At 38.7% G+C, this 14,887-nt stretch overlaps 1 protein-coding gene across 6 annotated transcripts in view; it reads left to right on the forward strand.

The window, feature by feature from the left end:
- The window catches only part of WDFY3 (WD repeat and FYVE domain containing 3), a 155,452-nt gene that overhangs the window by 59,505 nt on the left and 81,060 nt on the right, over positions 1-14,887 (forward strand). For all 6 annotated transcript variants that reach the window (XM_050973456.1, XM_050973452.1, XM_050973457.1 and 3 more), the window contains 5 exons: positions 21-144; positions 7,851-7,960; positions 9,007-9,168; positions 10,207-10,399; positions 12,794-12,980. In XM_050973456.1, the coding sequence (XP_050829413.1) occupies positions 21-144; positions 7,851-7,960; positions 9,007-9,168; positions 10,207-10,399; positions 12,794-12,980 (776 nt within the window). The remainder of the gene's footprint in view (positions 1-20; positions 145-7,850; positions 7,961-9,006; positions 9,169-10,206; positions 10,400-12,793; positions 12,981-14,887) is intronic.

Consider the following 14,887-nt stretch of genomic DNA (forward strand, 5'->3'; position numbering starts at 1 on the left):
GCATTTTTCTCTTGGTTTAGGTGTTTGGAAATGCTCCTCCAAGTACAATGACAGAGAAATTTTCTGACCTCCTGCAGTTTACTACTCAAGTGTCACGATTGATGGTGACTGAAATTCGACGGAGAGCATCAAATAAGTCCACAGGTATTGCATGGGGCACAAGGGTGGCCTTTTTCAAATCTGTGCATCGTGATTTTCAGATCAGTCAGAATACTAAGAGCTGCCATTCACAGCAAATGTGCAGGCTCAGAAACTGAATTTTTAGCAATGAAAATGTGTAGTCTTTTGTTCCTTTTTACTGAGGGAGAGAGGAGGAAGAGGTTAGAGGTTTCCTCCCTGGGTTACAGAGAAAGCTGATTTCCACAAAATTTTAACAGATGAGAGAGAGAGGTGTGAACTGAGTTGCATGACCTACTGGAAGAAGGAGACCAAGAACATGCATGTGAAGAGCTGCTGTATCTTGCCTGAGGTGCCTGTTGGTGGTGTGTTGTGTCACTTGGATATGTTAACATTCCAATACTATGCATCTTAAATTAGCTGCTGGCCAGGAAGCTAATAAGATGTGAAAGTACAGCAAGTCTTATATTCAGACCAACAATGGCACCCCTAGAAAAATGTCAGTGGACTCCTCTTCTCTGATTATTAAATGTCAGGGTGAGATTTGGTTCTGTTGACCCCTGAATGTATCAGAATCTGATGTTGTATTGGCAGTTGTGTAACTGAGGACAGTGCACCAAGAAGGCGGTTTCATTAGTTTTCTCTTAGACTTCCTTTCCTGAACAGGAGTGCTTCCAAGAAGTATCAAGTCTTTGCCTATTACATAATTTTAAGATCTGTGCTGTGTTCTCAGTTTGGGTTTGGTGGTAAATGAGGACTGGAAAAGGTTCTGAAAATTATTGTGCAGGAAGTCAGGAGTCACAAATTGTGCCAATTACAATACATTTCCATTTTAAGTAGGGTGACTAACAGTGAAGCAGTGAAGCATTCCAGATGGCTAAACAGATATCATAGATAAAACCTGCTCTCTATGGGTAAACAGGTGCAAAATTTGAGTATTAGGGGGAAATAAGTGTCCAACAGCAATGCTGGCAGAATGGAGGTGTTCACTTGACCTTTTTTCCCAGGGAACATCTGTTATGCCTGCTAGTCAGTTAGATTCTCTGGGGAATAACCATTTTTGTGTGTAACTTCAGCCAAGCCATATCTCTGCTTATTTGCTTTGGGATAATCCAGTTCTTAAAACCTCACAAGTCAGAGTTAGATTTTTGTTGATGGTGGTGGTTTGTGGTATTTTTCATGTTTTCCACCCCACTTGGAAACTTGACCACAATGACTAAAAGGACAGCTTGGTGCTCTTCTAAGCTTGAATGTAATGAATACAAATGTTTCTGTTAAAACAGAAAGCAGTCATTTTTCCTCTGTTATCAGGATTGCTGTTACTCTGGTCAGTATACCTTTTTTAGACCTCAAGAAAGCCTCATTGGTCCATGTTGTGCAGTTGGATTGTGACTCTCAGTGGGACCAATGAGTTGCAGTTTTCTCTTCAGAAATAACCAATTAACATGCTGTTAAAACTCAGTTTGTAGACTTCTGTGTTAAAGTGATTAGAGCTAGATGCACACTTCCTGTGATGCTGATTTAAAAAAAAATAGAAATTATTGGCTTTTTAGAATACGTTTTATGTTAAAGACCTCATACTGTGTCTGTGGATTGTGAAGATTCTTGCATAATTTTTTTTAGAACTTCCATTCTTTTTGTATCTCAAGCAAAAAATATAACATGTCTTAATAGTTGCTGACAGGTAATTATATCTCCTAACATGTTTTTAAAAGTAAAAAACTTCAGTAGCAACAACATGCAGGAAATGTCTCTGGTAATATACAAGTGCAAATTCCTGATGGTGTAAAGTGCTCCATGTAAGTCAACAAAATAGCTGAGCCTGTGTTAGAGACAAGCTTTCCACACAATCAAAAGTCAACTTTTGATAGTTAATGATGGGGAAGAAATTTTACAAGAACTTGATTTCTATAAATGTGTTGGCAATGGGGAATGCGGTATGGTTAAATCTTGCCTGTCAGTGTGTTGTGGTTGTTTGGGGTTTTGGGGGTTTTTTTGGGGTGGGGTTTTTTTTTTGGTTTTTTTTTTTGGTTGGTTGGGTTTTTTCCTTTGCTTTTTCTTATTTTTTTCTCCCTACTCCATCTGATAATGGAACACAGGGCAATTATTTTCATCAGGCCTTTGAATATTTATGCTAATAGCTGTGTGAGTAATGCCTGCCATGATGGAGGCATATCTCAGTTATTCTTGGCAGACTGTAGTAGTTTTCTCAGAACAGTGTTTTGTGATTCAGTAGTAACCGTGCCAGCACCCTGTCTTAAGTGGTCTCTGAACATTGCCATTGTAGTTGTGTTCAGCTACATTTCAACTGCTTTATTTCTCTGGTAGGGATAGTAAGAAAAATTAAGCAGTTACATCCGAGTTAAATTATCTTGCAGGTTTCAGTCTTTGCTTTACAACAGGGATGATTTTCTGGTGACAGCAGTAACTGTTTATGAGGATTAGTGAATAATGGATGTCATGGACTGTCTAATCTGTTTAGAATATGGTGGGGTCATGGGTGAGATAGCTCTATACACTTGAGATTTTTAGCTGCCACATTTGTCACAAATAAGTTCAATTTTATGTCTGAATTGATCAAGAAGTTGTGGTAGTACTATGTAAAATATATGTTCAAACATCTGTTTCTAATATAGTCTCAGTTCTGAGATGAACTTTTCTTTTGGGAGCAAATGCATCTGGCTCAGAGCTGAAAAAGACTTCTGAAAAAAGAGACGGGCACAGCTGAAACTTGGTAGAACCAATGTGGCTACTAATGGCTACTTTGGCTGGAGAGGAAGCACACTTCCATTTAATGTGTTTTTCTAAAGACATACTCTGGGTGAAGTTGGTGGTTCTGTGATTTTGCAGATATTCCAACAGCATGTCTTTAAACTAAAGTTGCTAGGGAAAGAATTGGAGAATATCCTGAGTTGGAAGGGAGCCACGAAGATCATCGAGTCCAACTCTTAGGTCAGTGGCCCCTACGTGAACTGTACCCACAACCTGTACCCATAACCTGGTGTTAGTAGCACCAGGCTCTAACCAACACCTCTCTTTTATTCTAAACATCTTCTCATACTTCGTCAGTTGAGGGAGTGCAAACCTGTGATTTGGTGGTTTTTGGTTTATTATTTGTGGTAGCGATTATTCCATTTTTACTAAAACGGGTTTCTAACTCAGTTCTCTCCATTGTCTGCATCTCGAGCACACCAAATGACATCCAGTCAGGGCCATTATTTAATGCATTAACATTTATCCCAGGGAGATTCAGAATGATTTCCCAAGTGATGGGCAGTCTTGCTACCTGGAAAGCCATGCTGTAGACAGAATATGAATAAGTGGTTATGAGGACAGGTGAAACTGAAGAAGGGTAGAAAACTGAACAATGAGAAAGGAAAGTGGTACATCACAGGTCTGGAACTTTTCAGCCTCCTTTCAAAGACAGTTTCAAAAGTTTGTTTGGTTTTTTGGTGATTTTATTTGGATAGCTATTGTACATCACTGCTTTCTGCACCTTCTAAGTTCAGTTAAGGTGTGTCACTATTAACTTCAGCCAGTTTTTAATTTCATATTTACAACTTTTTTTTTTTGCTTGTTATAGTATTTACTATTGAATGCTAAATTGATTTTACTGTAGGCAGTACAGTTAATCCTTCCTACCTCCAGCACTTTCAGTTGTTGTTTATGCTGTCTGACTGTTGTAGTGGTTTTGTCTTTTTTAAAGGATTATTTTTTGGGGGGAAGGAGGGGCAAGTTGGTTTGTTTTCAGTTTGAATTATTTTCCTACCCTTCTTTTTAGTTTTTAGGGAGTTTTTTTCTTGGTTTGTTTCCTTTTGGGTTGGTTTTTCTTGGTGGTTTTTTTTTTTGTTTGTTTGTTTGTTTTTTTAGTTTGTGGTTTTTTATTGTGAGGGGAGGGGTTCTACCCCCAGTTTCTTTCTTTTCCTCTTAATTTCACAGATTTGCTCAAACTGTTTCACCACTGAAAATGCTTTTAACCTCCTCAGGCATTTTTCTAGCAGATCTGCTGAAAGACTATCATTATCTCATCATGAAACCATTTTGGGAGATCGAGTTGATAAACATTCATTATCATTGCAGAAAACCACATCAGTGGCTGGTATTTGGCCTCTGAGAATGTCTACCTTTATTCTTCTTAAAGATTCATTAATCTTCAAACTCTAATGAGTTTTTTGGGTGTTTTTTTTTTGTTGTTGTTGTTGTTGGTTGTTTTTTTTAGATAATCTCTGTCACATCAGCAGAGCTTATTTTATGTTTCTCCTCAATCCACAGAAGTTAGTATTATTTGTTTAAGTGCATCTTGCATTTGGGTGAATTACAGGTGATAATTGAAGGGATCTTCTGCTACTAAGGTGCCTTTCAGGCTCCTTAGTGAAGTCTGAAGTTTTCCTGATAGGGAGGATCTTTGTCAATAAAATGAGTGCACTTAGACACTGCTTTCAGACTTTTTTAGGTATGTTAACTTTTCTTCTTCTGAGAGGAGACTGGGATGCTGGGATTGCACATCTTGTGGTTTTTTTCATTGTATATATATGTTTTTCCTGTTCAGTGAGGGACTTTGCTTTACAAGGTGATTCTGGTTTGTGTTTATTGAAATTGCTCTGGAAGGGAAAAAGAAGTGTCCTGTCAGCTACTATTCATTAAAAGCCAGTTCTCATCAACAACTCCATTATCTTATTACTTTTGGTCAACTTTCTGTTTGCCTTTGGTGCTTTCTACCACATTTTATGCAAGGCAAGTGTAGTACAATATAGTGCCTTTCCAAGAGATCCTAGAAAGTGTTCTTTTATCATCTGCGTTAGTGAGGCTAAAAGCTGGCACAGTTGAGTTGTTTTATCTTTGCATGAGCAGCCCTCCATTTCTGCACACTGCAAAGGCATCAGCCACTTCATATCTGCCACGTGTGATGACAGCCCAACTTTGCTCCTGATGATGGAAAGCAGACTTTGTGCCATCACGTTTTTATTTGGGTTGATGCTTCTCTCTTCCTATCTGGATATTTGGAATTATTTGTATTCTGTAATCTGACTGTGTCTTCAGGCATTTCCCAAAAGAAGAAGCAGAGATATCTAGAAGGGTCTGTTAGAGAAGGGATCCCTGACTTCAGCTTCACCTTCACCACCTCCTGACACACCCATCCATACCTTTGACTGCACCTCCCCTCCCACCTTTGGCACATGCACAGATTTTTTTTCACTAATATTCCCCTTCAGAATAAGGTCTACAGAAGTCTGGTTATGCTATTATATGCTCTTTATGGTTCTAGATCATCTAACTAAAAGCTTCTTGTACTAAATTTGCCCTTAGTGTTATTGCTATAGGCAACAATATTGCTTGCAGTGCTTGCAGGACAGATTTTTGCTACCCATCTGAATGACTCTAATCCCACTGCTTGCTACCTTTTGGTTTTCTGAAGTCCAGGATGCAGTGTACTTCTTACAAGTGAAAAAAAATTTGTTGTTTGATTCTACCAAGCCTGTATCCCATATATACTGAATCCATGCTGGAAAATCTGACTCCTGTGTATTAACCATGTAACCACATAGTCATGGTCATACTCACATGTACATGCTTGCACCATTGTCTCAATAGGTATATTTACATATTATTTTATAGGTTTTTCTCTTTGTCTTTTTGCTGTTTTTACTAGTTAGCATATCCCGCTCCTGAGTTGGCTTTCTTCTGCAGCAGAAGTTGAAGGGCTAAGGACATCTGAGTGGGGCACATAAGAGGATGTTATATTAAAGGGTGACTTGGGCTCTTCAAAAACAGGGGAAAGATACAAGGAATAAATTAAGACTAGTGCTGATGATAGAAGTTAATCTTAAATGATAGAACTATCAAATTTGCTCAGAGCAGATGACAAGAGAACGTGTTCCAACACTTAAAATGCTGTCTGTGTTTTAGGTAGTGCTTAATTAAGCACAGTTTTGAAACTGCTATTTATAGTGTTCAACTGCTATGCCAGGATGCCAGCAGCATGACAACTTTTTCAGAAGCATGGACTTAACCCCTGAGTTTCACTTTCAAAGATAACTGAACCAGCCTTATTCCATAGGTGGCTTTGGAGACTGTGCCCAAAGGAGTCTGTGCACACCCAGTTTGGTGTGTACAGACAGTCTCTTGCCAGCAGAGACTGATTGCCCAGCTCTGTCTGTGGTGGGATAGAAAAATAATAGGCCTACAAAAGCACTCCTTATACTGTGCTGGTGGGGCACTTGTAGCAGCAGTGCATGCTTTAGACATGCTTGGCTCTCAGAACTGAGGAAAAACTGCTTTTGTCAGGAATTTTGGCATTTTGCCTATGCCTTTAGTGTAGGGAATGCAGCTGTGTCATGGCTATTGTGCTTTCTAAGTTGGCCTGTTCATATACCCAACCATCTGACCGGTGCTTTGCACTGATAGTTTCAAGTCAGCATGCTGGGAAATTCCTACTTTTCCTTGTTTGTGTGAGTTTTATAAATTGCCTTACTTTTCACCTTGTTATCTCAAACTTTATCTCAGTCTCATGGAGGGAAGTGGTAGGGCCTCTCCTTGCTTTAGGACCAGAATTGGAAAAGCCAGCATTTTGTACAAAAGTCTGTTATGGAAAAAGAGTCTGCCAGACAAAAAGATGAGAGAGGAGCCGTTGAACAAATGAACCAAATCTGCGCAGCTTACAGTGTGATGCTTCAGAGAGTGATCTTCTTACTGTAATTGATACTACAAGTTTGATAAGTACTTGGTCATATGAAATGTGCTGCCTTTCAAATAAACTTTCCAGGTATGTGCTGGGAATCTTAACAGCAGATGAAGCAACCAAGCCAATATTAAAATAGGATTTTTCTTCAGTTGCACATTTATTCCTCCATTAGTAATTCCTTTGTAATTTCTTTTTTATGTGATATTATTCACCTTCCTTTTCTGTCCTAGTTGACACTAAAAGCACAGGAGATGATTGATACACAGTTATTAATGAAAAATGTTTTTAGATGTCTCTTAAAGGTAATGGGCAGACATCACAACTGGCATTTTAGACTTCTTACATAAGTGTATTCATGCAGCAGTGATAGAGGGTTGCATTTTCTCTTGATTTATGTATTTATTGAGGCTGATAACTTGTTTACTAGTTTGAGTATTTGTCTTTGGCTCTGACTGATATGGAATAGCATCCAGAAGTGGTTCTCAATCATAAGAATTATCCGTAAGCTGTTACTGTTTACATTCTCAAAAAATGTAGGATGGGGATGTGGTAATTGATGATCATACTCTTAATGTTACTTTTTTTTCCCATTTTTTATTTCTTTTGTCTTTCAGCACTTCTCCTTCCATAAAATCCCCATTATGCTCCATATTGTTGTTTCAGTGCAGCTTTTTTTCAGAAATTTCAGCTATTTCCACAGAGGCCACTGATTGATGGTGACTTCATGTCTTTAGAAAAAGTATATTGTATATTGATAAGGCAAAACTACTCAAACAGATGTTGCTGCAGGTTACTCAAATCTGTCTGCTGGTCAAAGGATGTATGACCAATGAATGTACTTTTTGCAGCCTTGCCAGTGTCAAAGCCAAGTGTATTTGTAGGACTGGAATGTCTGTCTGGAAGGCATAGGCCTAAGCCTAGTCCTTTTTTTAAGTAGTGCTGTAAAGGTGAATTTATGCTCAGTGCTTGGGGCTGCTGAGAGGATGTGTTCCCTTCTGCAGACTAGCAGACTGAATTCTTACTGCTTTTTTTCTTTTTACTACCCCTACAGAGGCTGCAAGTCGCGCCATAGTCCAGTTTCTGGAGGTCAATCAAAGTGAAGAAGCAAGTAGAGGTTGGATGCTGCTCACCACAATCAATTTACTAGCTTCATCAGGACAGGTTAGTCTGAAACAGCAAAGTCAAAGATAAATTATGGAGTGAAAGAGACAAAAGCAATAATAAAATGAACTGCATAAACACTCACCAAAAGATGTAACTATATTCTGCTTTTCTCTTTTAAGATCCTCTTTCTCTTGTATTGCCACAGGAGTTATGCTTTAGCTCCTTGTGTTTTCAGTTGCCTGAAAAAAGAGTAGTTTTGGGACTTTAATTTATAATGTTCTTTTGAATAATGTATGCAACTTTTATTGCTGCCCAAAGGCTTCTCTTGCGTACTGCTGCTTAGTGCCCCAAGAAAGGCATGGCACATAGAGCACCTAAACAGTTCAGACCTCAGACTTTGCACACCTCACTGGAGGAGGGCCACAGCAGTTGCAAAAAGCAAGGCCAGCAGCAGTGATGAATGGGGGTGGTAGTGAATCATTCCTGCCTCTGCTTCTGGTGCTGCACTCCATCAGAGATCTGTCTCTGGCAGTATACTGGGAAGCTGTGTGGTTTGTTATTTCTGCTCTAATCTGCCTTTGTAATTCAGCACATCATCTTATCTCTGTTTTAGTATGTCACCAGTCTCCACACCAATTTTTCTTTTCTTCCCACTGATGCTTTCATATTTTCTACTACCTTGGTTCTTACAGCTCCTTACACCTTTTTTCCAAGTGAGACCATAAATTGAAATGTCCTCCTCTCACTCCCATTTCTCCTACAACAAAGGATTGATAGCTGATGAGGTCTTGGCTGAAGGTCTAGTAATTAAATTGTTAACTTCTGTTGGCAGAGACTGACAGGTTTTGTTTTTGTCCTGTGCATTGACTGCTCTAAACTGTGGCTATGAGGTGCTGTTGTCATGTAAAGAAATCATCCTGTTTTTAAAATTGCTGTTTGGATAGACACTCAAGAATAGATGGTGAATCTGTACTGCTGTGTCAACACCTTGCCAAAGGTGTGAGAAAGAAAAACCAGCATTTCAAACAACTGCATTATTCTGGATGTTCGGAATCTATAATATGCTGAACTGGTATTTTTTGCTGTGTTTTCTTCTTCCTCAGAAAACTGTGGACTGCATGACTACAATGTCAGTGCCTTCCACACTTGTTAAATGTCTGTATCTGTTTTTTGACCTTCCACACGTGCCTGAGGTAGTTGGAGGAGCGCAGAATGAACTACCTCTCGCAGAGCGCCGAGCGCTACTACAGAAAGTCTTTGTACAGGTAAGAAAGGTAAATTAGTCAAGGAATTTTGTGAGAGGAATGTAAATACTCCATGTGAGCAAAGTCTAGAAACTTTTCACTTGAGCCAGGTTTTACTCTTCCTTGATTCTTAAAAAACTGATAGCTAAGAGAAGGTGGATTTTCCTGCAGGCACAGTTGAGGTTAAATTCCCACTCCTCCTCTAGTTTTCGTCTTTAACAAATACCTCCTGCACAGAAATCCATGCAGCTTTTCTGCACAGATATCTAAAAGGAGTAACATATGGACTACTATTCCGTTTTCATCTAACTGGTCCTAGTACTTGTTATCTTTGGCTGTTACTGATTGAAATAGATTAATAATAAAGCGGTGCTCTCAAATGAACTGACTGGAATGAGTGAGGTTTCAGATCACCCCATCCAGTTGCAGACAGCCTCTCTCCAGTTTTCTGAGAGGGAGCCTGAGTTTTTCCTGCATAAGATGCAAAAAATTGAACATTTCAAAACATGCAGAAAAGGGAGCATGACATAGTAGCTTCACTTATACAGCTGCATTTTGTCTTGGTTTTGGTAATTAGGAAATTCAGACCAGGTGCCTGTTATTCAGGTAGGTCTGCAGTTTTGCTGTAGCCTTTCCTGACAAACTTAATTTGACCAAGATGTTATGGTTGCTGCTCTGCCAACAACCCATCAATAGCCTTCTTCCTGCATAAGGAAGGAATACAACAGTTTGCCTCACAGAGCTTCTCCCCCAGTGCAGAATTTAAACCTGCAAATTAGGCAACCGGCAGATTCTCCAAGAATGGAATATTCTGGTATCCATGCAAATATGCTTCCAGTCTTCTGGTAAGCTTTTTAAACTGAACTGGAGTTTGAAATGGCCATGTGTCAAATAACCTTGTCTTGTGTTCAAAGTATAGAAAGACACAAAGGGAAAGTGGCACATTACCTTTTTTAATGTGTTTCCTTAGTGGAAGAATGTTTTGCCTTTTACTAAGTCTAGGCAAAATTTTCAGTGATAAAGGTATTAATGCTAGTTGTTTAATGACTTCTGTTTCAGATCCTAGTAAAATTGTGCAGTTTTGTGTCCCCGGCGGAAGAACTGGCTCAGAAGGATGATCTCCAGCTTCTATTCAGTGCAATAACCTCATGGTGCCCTCCCTATAACCTGCCTTGGAGGAAGAGTGCAGGAGAAGTACTAATGACCATATCTCGTCATGGCCTTAGTGTCAATGTAGTGAAATACATCCATGGTATGTGTCTTTCTTTAGTATTATTTATTGGGATTTTTTCCTGCTCTTCTTTCATAGTTTTCTTAATTGGGAAATAGGTATGAAAATAATAGGGAAGCTTCTAGGCTTCTAGTTTGGACATGTGCTTATTTGCATACAGATAACATTTCTAAGCCTTTGTGTACTGAGAGAGCTGAGTCTGTCTCATTCACATTTCAGTTTAATCTGAAAGGATAGTTTTCTCTCATGTTTTGGTGTACTGTTCATGATAACCAAAAGGAAATGCTTTCAGTAGCTTCAGTATCTGCCTGTATTGAAAAATATTTGCTGTGAAGATGCATTAATTCTTAGCAGGTAGTTGTCTTCTTCCCAGTGGTCCAGCCCAGCTTTCCAAACCCAAGGATGTTGTTTCTAGGGCCTGACCCATGGAGGCTCTTTGCTTGGCTGAGAACCATACCTGTGCTGGATGGGTTTGAAGCCCTTATGTTTTCCCTGGTCTCTCACAGACTGGATTGCTGACACTTCAGTCAGCCTGCATTTCTTCTGCCAGGCCCTCGTCTTCCCCACCTTGCTTTAACGATTGAAGATTTTGTGCATGCTGAAGGCCAAATTAAGTTATCTCATAGGCTTAATCCAGCCTGTGAGTCACCAAATGAATGAAGCATCCAGAATAATTCCAGTTTGTCTCCTGTCCATTTTTAAGACAAGTAGATCCTGGCTGTTGCTGGCATGGAAACTGTACAGGGACATTGTACATTGTAGCTCATTTTGGTCGCTAATGAAAGTAGTGCTTTAGTCGCCATCTATCTTTGCAAGGAGCTGGTAAAGAGGGAGGTGCCAAGCTGGTTGACAACAACTTGCAAATGAAGACCAGTGTTGGAGAGGATATTAGCTGCCTGGAAGCAGCTTTGCATACAAATTATTCTTTTTGCATTAATTGAAAACCATATGGGTGGTTAGGTATGCAGGACTTGAGGTAAGAAATCTGATTAAATATGTTTCTAGTATTATATTTAAGGCCTTTAGACTGAGGGGCAACATGGGAAGCATTTGTAGTTTTTAAATTGGACTGACTGTTGGAGTGAACTAACATCCTTATGCATTTTAGCAGTACACCTACTGGAAAAGAAGAAACCCACAATTTTGGGTTGCTCACACCCTGAGAAGCAAGTAGCTACAAGGGTCTATATTGATGGTTTATTGAATACATCATCCTGCTCCCACATATTTAATAGAAAATTTCAGTCTGTTTTTTTTCTTGTGCTAGCAGTGTGTTTCCAGTTTCAGTCAAAAAGATGTGAATGTACAGTATTACTCAAAGCACAGCCCAGTCACCAGTTGAGTGTTTTTAGATAGGACTTACAAGGTGATAGGCTTCTGGTGGGCTTTTGGTGAGTGTAGAAGGTGTATGTATATGTGTGAAGCTGTTATTAAGTGCAAAAAAGAACATAAATCAAATTTTGACTGTCACTTAGCATGTTGCAGTTGCTACCATTATTACTTCTCTATGGGCTTGATCCATAGAGGAAGAAAGCTGGCATGTGAAAAGATACTCTAGGTTCTTTAAAAAGTGAAATGGAGTTTTAAAAAGAAAACCAGTCAGCATTGCCTCTTTTTTTTGATTAAAAAGGGAACCTGACTGAAGAGGTATCATCTGTCACAAGGCTCAGCTTATATTCAGGAAAAATTTAAGATATTTCATTATATGCAAAGGATCATCCTTTCACGCTCTCATGCTCTGATTTAACCTCTGGAAAATTTTATCAGTCTAGCTGGAAGGATTTGTGCTTGTGTTGTGCATGCTGCAAAGTTAAAATAGCAAATAATGGAAGGGAGCATCTTTAAAACAGAGTGCAACTTAAAATCTCACTATAGATTTGAGAAAAGTTTGTTACTGACCTAATGAACTGATGGAATATGAGAATTATGCAGGGCAAGGCAACTATGTCTCTTTGATGCCATCCAATGAAATGCCAACCAGAGAAGGAATAAGATGACATGGTGTAAAGGTTTATATGTATAGTTTTAATAACACTTCAAGTCAGTGCTTTGTATAACTTTATGTTTTAAAAGAAAAAAATATGGTTTAGAATTACTTACAATTGCCATATTTGTCTTTTTATTGTGTTGAGTTATCCTGTCAGACTTTTCAGGTAAAAATCAGTATTTATCTACACAGTTTCCTCCTTACAAGAGTAAAGGTTGTAAAAGGGAGGAAGAGATTGGCAAAAAGAAGTTAAGGTTCTGATCCAAAGCCATTTGAGAATCCTTCTCATCCTCAAGTAGTGTTAAGTGTTCTGTGACAAGAGATACTTGAATAAGTTACTTTATTGCTGTGTTTTGTGTGTTGGTTATGCCTCTTGCTGTTGTTAATGTAAGTAAAATTCTAAATTTCTCCATTGCAATTCTTTTCAGAAAAGGAATGTTTGTCCACATGTGTCCAGAACATGCAGCAGTCTGATGACCTTTCTCCCCTAGAAATAGTTGAGATGTTTGCTGGACTTTCTTGTTTTCTCAAAGACTCCAGTGATGTATCCCAAACGTTGTTGGATGATTTTAGGATATGGCAAGGATACAACTTCCTCTGTGACCTCCTCCTCAGGTAGGCAAAAGTTCTTGAAGAAATGCAGACAGATCACTGAGAATTTTTCAAAAAAAGTTTCTTAATAAAGAATAGATAATAGGTTTAAACAAATAAGTGATTATAGATCATTATGGAATGAAGATATTAAGACTAAAACATTAAATTCTGTGTTTCTCTCCATTTATTAAACTACATCGTTGAACTTTTTGTTCTTTAGTACTGGTTTATTACTAAGTGTTTCTTGCTTTGGAAAGATAGCAGTTGCCTAAAAAAAACTGGTACTAAGTATTTAGAGAGGATCCAGAACATAAAATTTTGGCTGGAACTAGTGCATTTTGAGTGGTTGGTGTTTGTTTTGTTTTGTTTTGTCTAAGAGAATGGTTTAGTGGTGGCCTTGGCTGTGTTGGGTTAACAGCTGGACTCAATGATCTTGAAGGTCTTTTCCAACCTAAATAATTCTATAATTATTGTATTATCGTGCTGTCATAGTGAAAAATCCCATACGTAAATGAGGCGAAACCTATGAGGGAATATGTTTTTTTTTCCTAATTAAAAGTACTTCTAAGCTGCTAATGCATTAAAAAATATGCTAATGCCAATGCCTGCCCAAAAAACCTTTGGTATCTGATTTATCCGTGATCTCTATTTTCTTTTCATGAAAGAAACTTCTTTATTTTCTGACTGAGAAAAAAAAGAGCGTGTATTGCTTTATTTGAGTAAAATCTATGGGCAGTCTATGTTGCTTTGTTTGAACATGAAGTTCTGAAGAATAGTGCTTAGCTGCTGCTATTGTAAAATATATATATTTTACGAATCCAAGGTACATACTGGGTAACTAAAAGTGTACACCTTATGAAGTATATTTGGGTCAAAGATGCTTAAGCATCATTACTGAGAACTGCTAATGTTGTTATCTTCCTATTTTTGGTGTTAGTATGCTGAGGTTTGGCACCCAGATAGTTGAACTAAATTTTCCACTGCATTGTATACTTCTGAGAGGGATTTTTGTTTGTTTTAAATGGATACCAGACATAGACATAGCATTGGACATTGTTAATCACACTTAAAATTACTCATAAGTTACCTTTGGTGCCACAAAAGCTAAAGCACCTGTTAAGGAATTGTTATTTTTCTTGTTCTATAATTGGAGTTTTGGAGTACGTTATATTCACTAATGCATTAATTCAAAGTAGTGTGATTCAAATGTTTTCCAGAAGCTGTCAGCCAGAGTTTTGGGGAAATAAGAGGGGAACATGCTGTCATGTTACATATCGAGGTACAAAAGTGATTCTCTGTAGATCAAGTGTTTTAAACAAATTCTCCCCTAAGTTTGCATATCCTTAGATCAAAGAATGGGGGGTCCCTGCCAAATGTGTAGGAAGACTAGGGATTTGCATGTCTCATTGGAAAAGGAGGACACTTGGGATCATCAGGTGACATCAGTAAAGGTTAATAGCATAGGAATGTGTTATCCTCATTTCTTCCTGAGGGGGCTTTCTAGGAGAAAATAGTTCCTTTCAAAAAGCAGTGATCTTGAATGAGCCCATGCATTGGTCAGTGATGGACCACAGTGATGTATTCTCCCTGTTTTGGCTCAAACCTACCCACAGAGACTTGTTCACTCTGGCGCGCTTTTATGATGATAACTGTCATGTGAGGGTATGAAATCTGGACACTGGGTCTCAAGCTGCAAAGAGGAAAGGCTTTGGAGCTGGAAAAGCAGAAGGATGTGTGAAGAAGGTGGCTAAGTAAGAAATTGCAGATCTGTGAGGGCAAGAGGAGCACTTTAGTAATTTCATCTGGATGATGTGAAAGGGCAGGGCATGTGGAGGATTAGAAGAATGATAATAGCTGTGCTCCGTGCTTCTGTAGTGACTGTTTGCAGGAGGTTCTTGTTTGAAGGAGGTTCCCACCTCAGCCACGTC

Source organism: Serinus canaria, chromosome 4 (assembly GCF_022539315.1).
Source record: "Serinus canaria isolate serCan28SL12 chromosome 4, serCan2020, whole genome shotgun sequence".
Taxonomy (NCBI): domain Eukaryota; kingdom Metazoa; phylum Chordata; class Aves; order Passeriformes; family Fringillidae; genus Serinus; species Serinus canaria.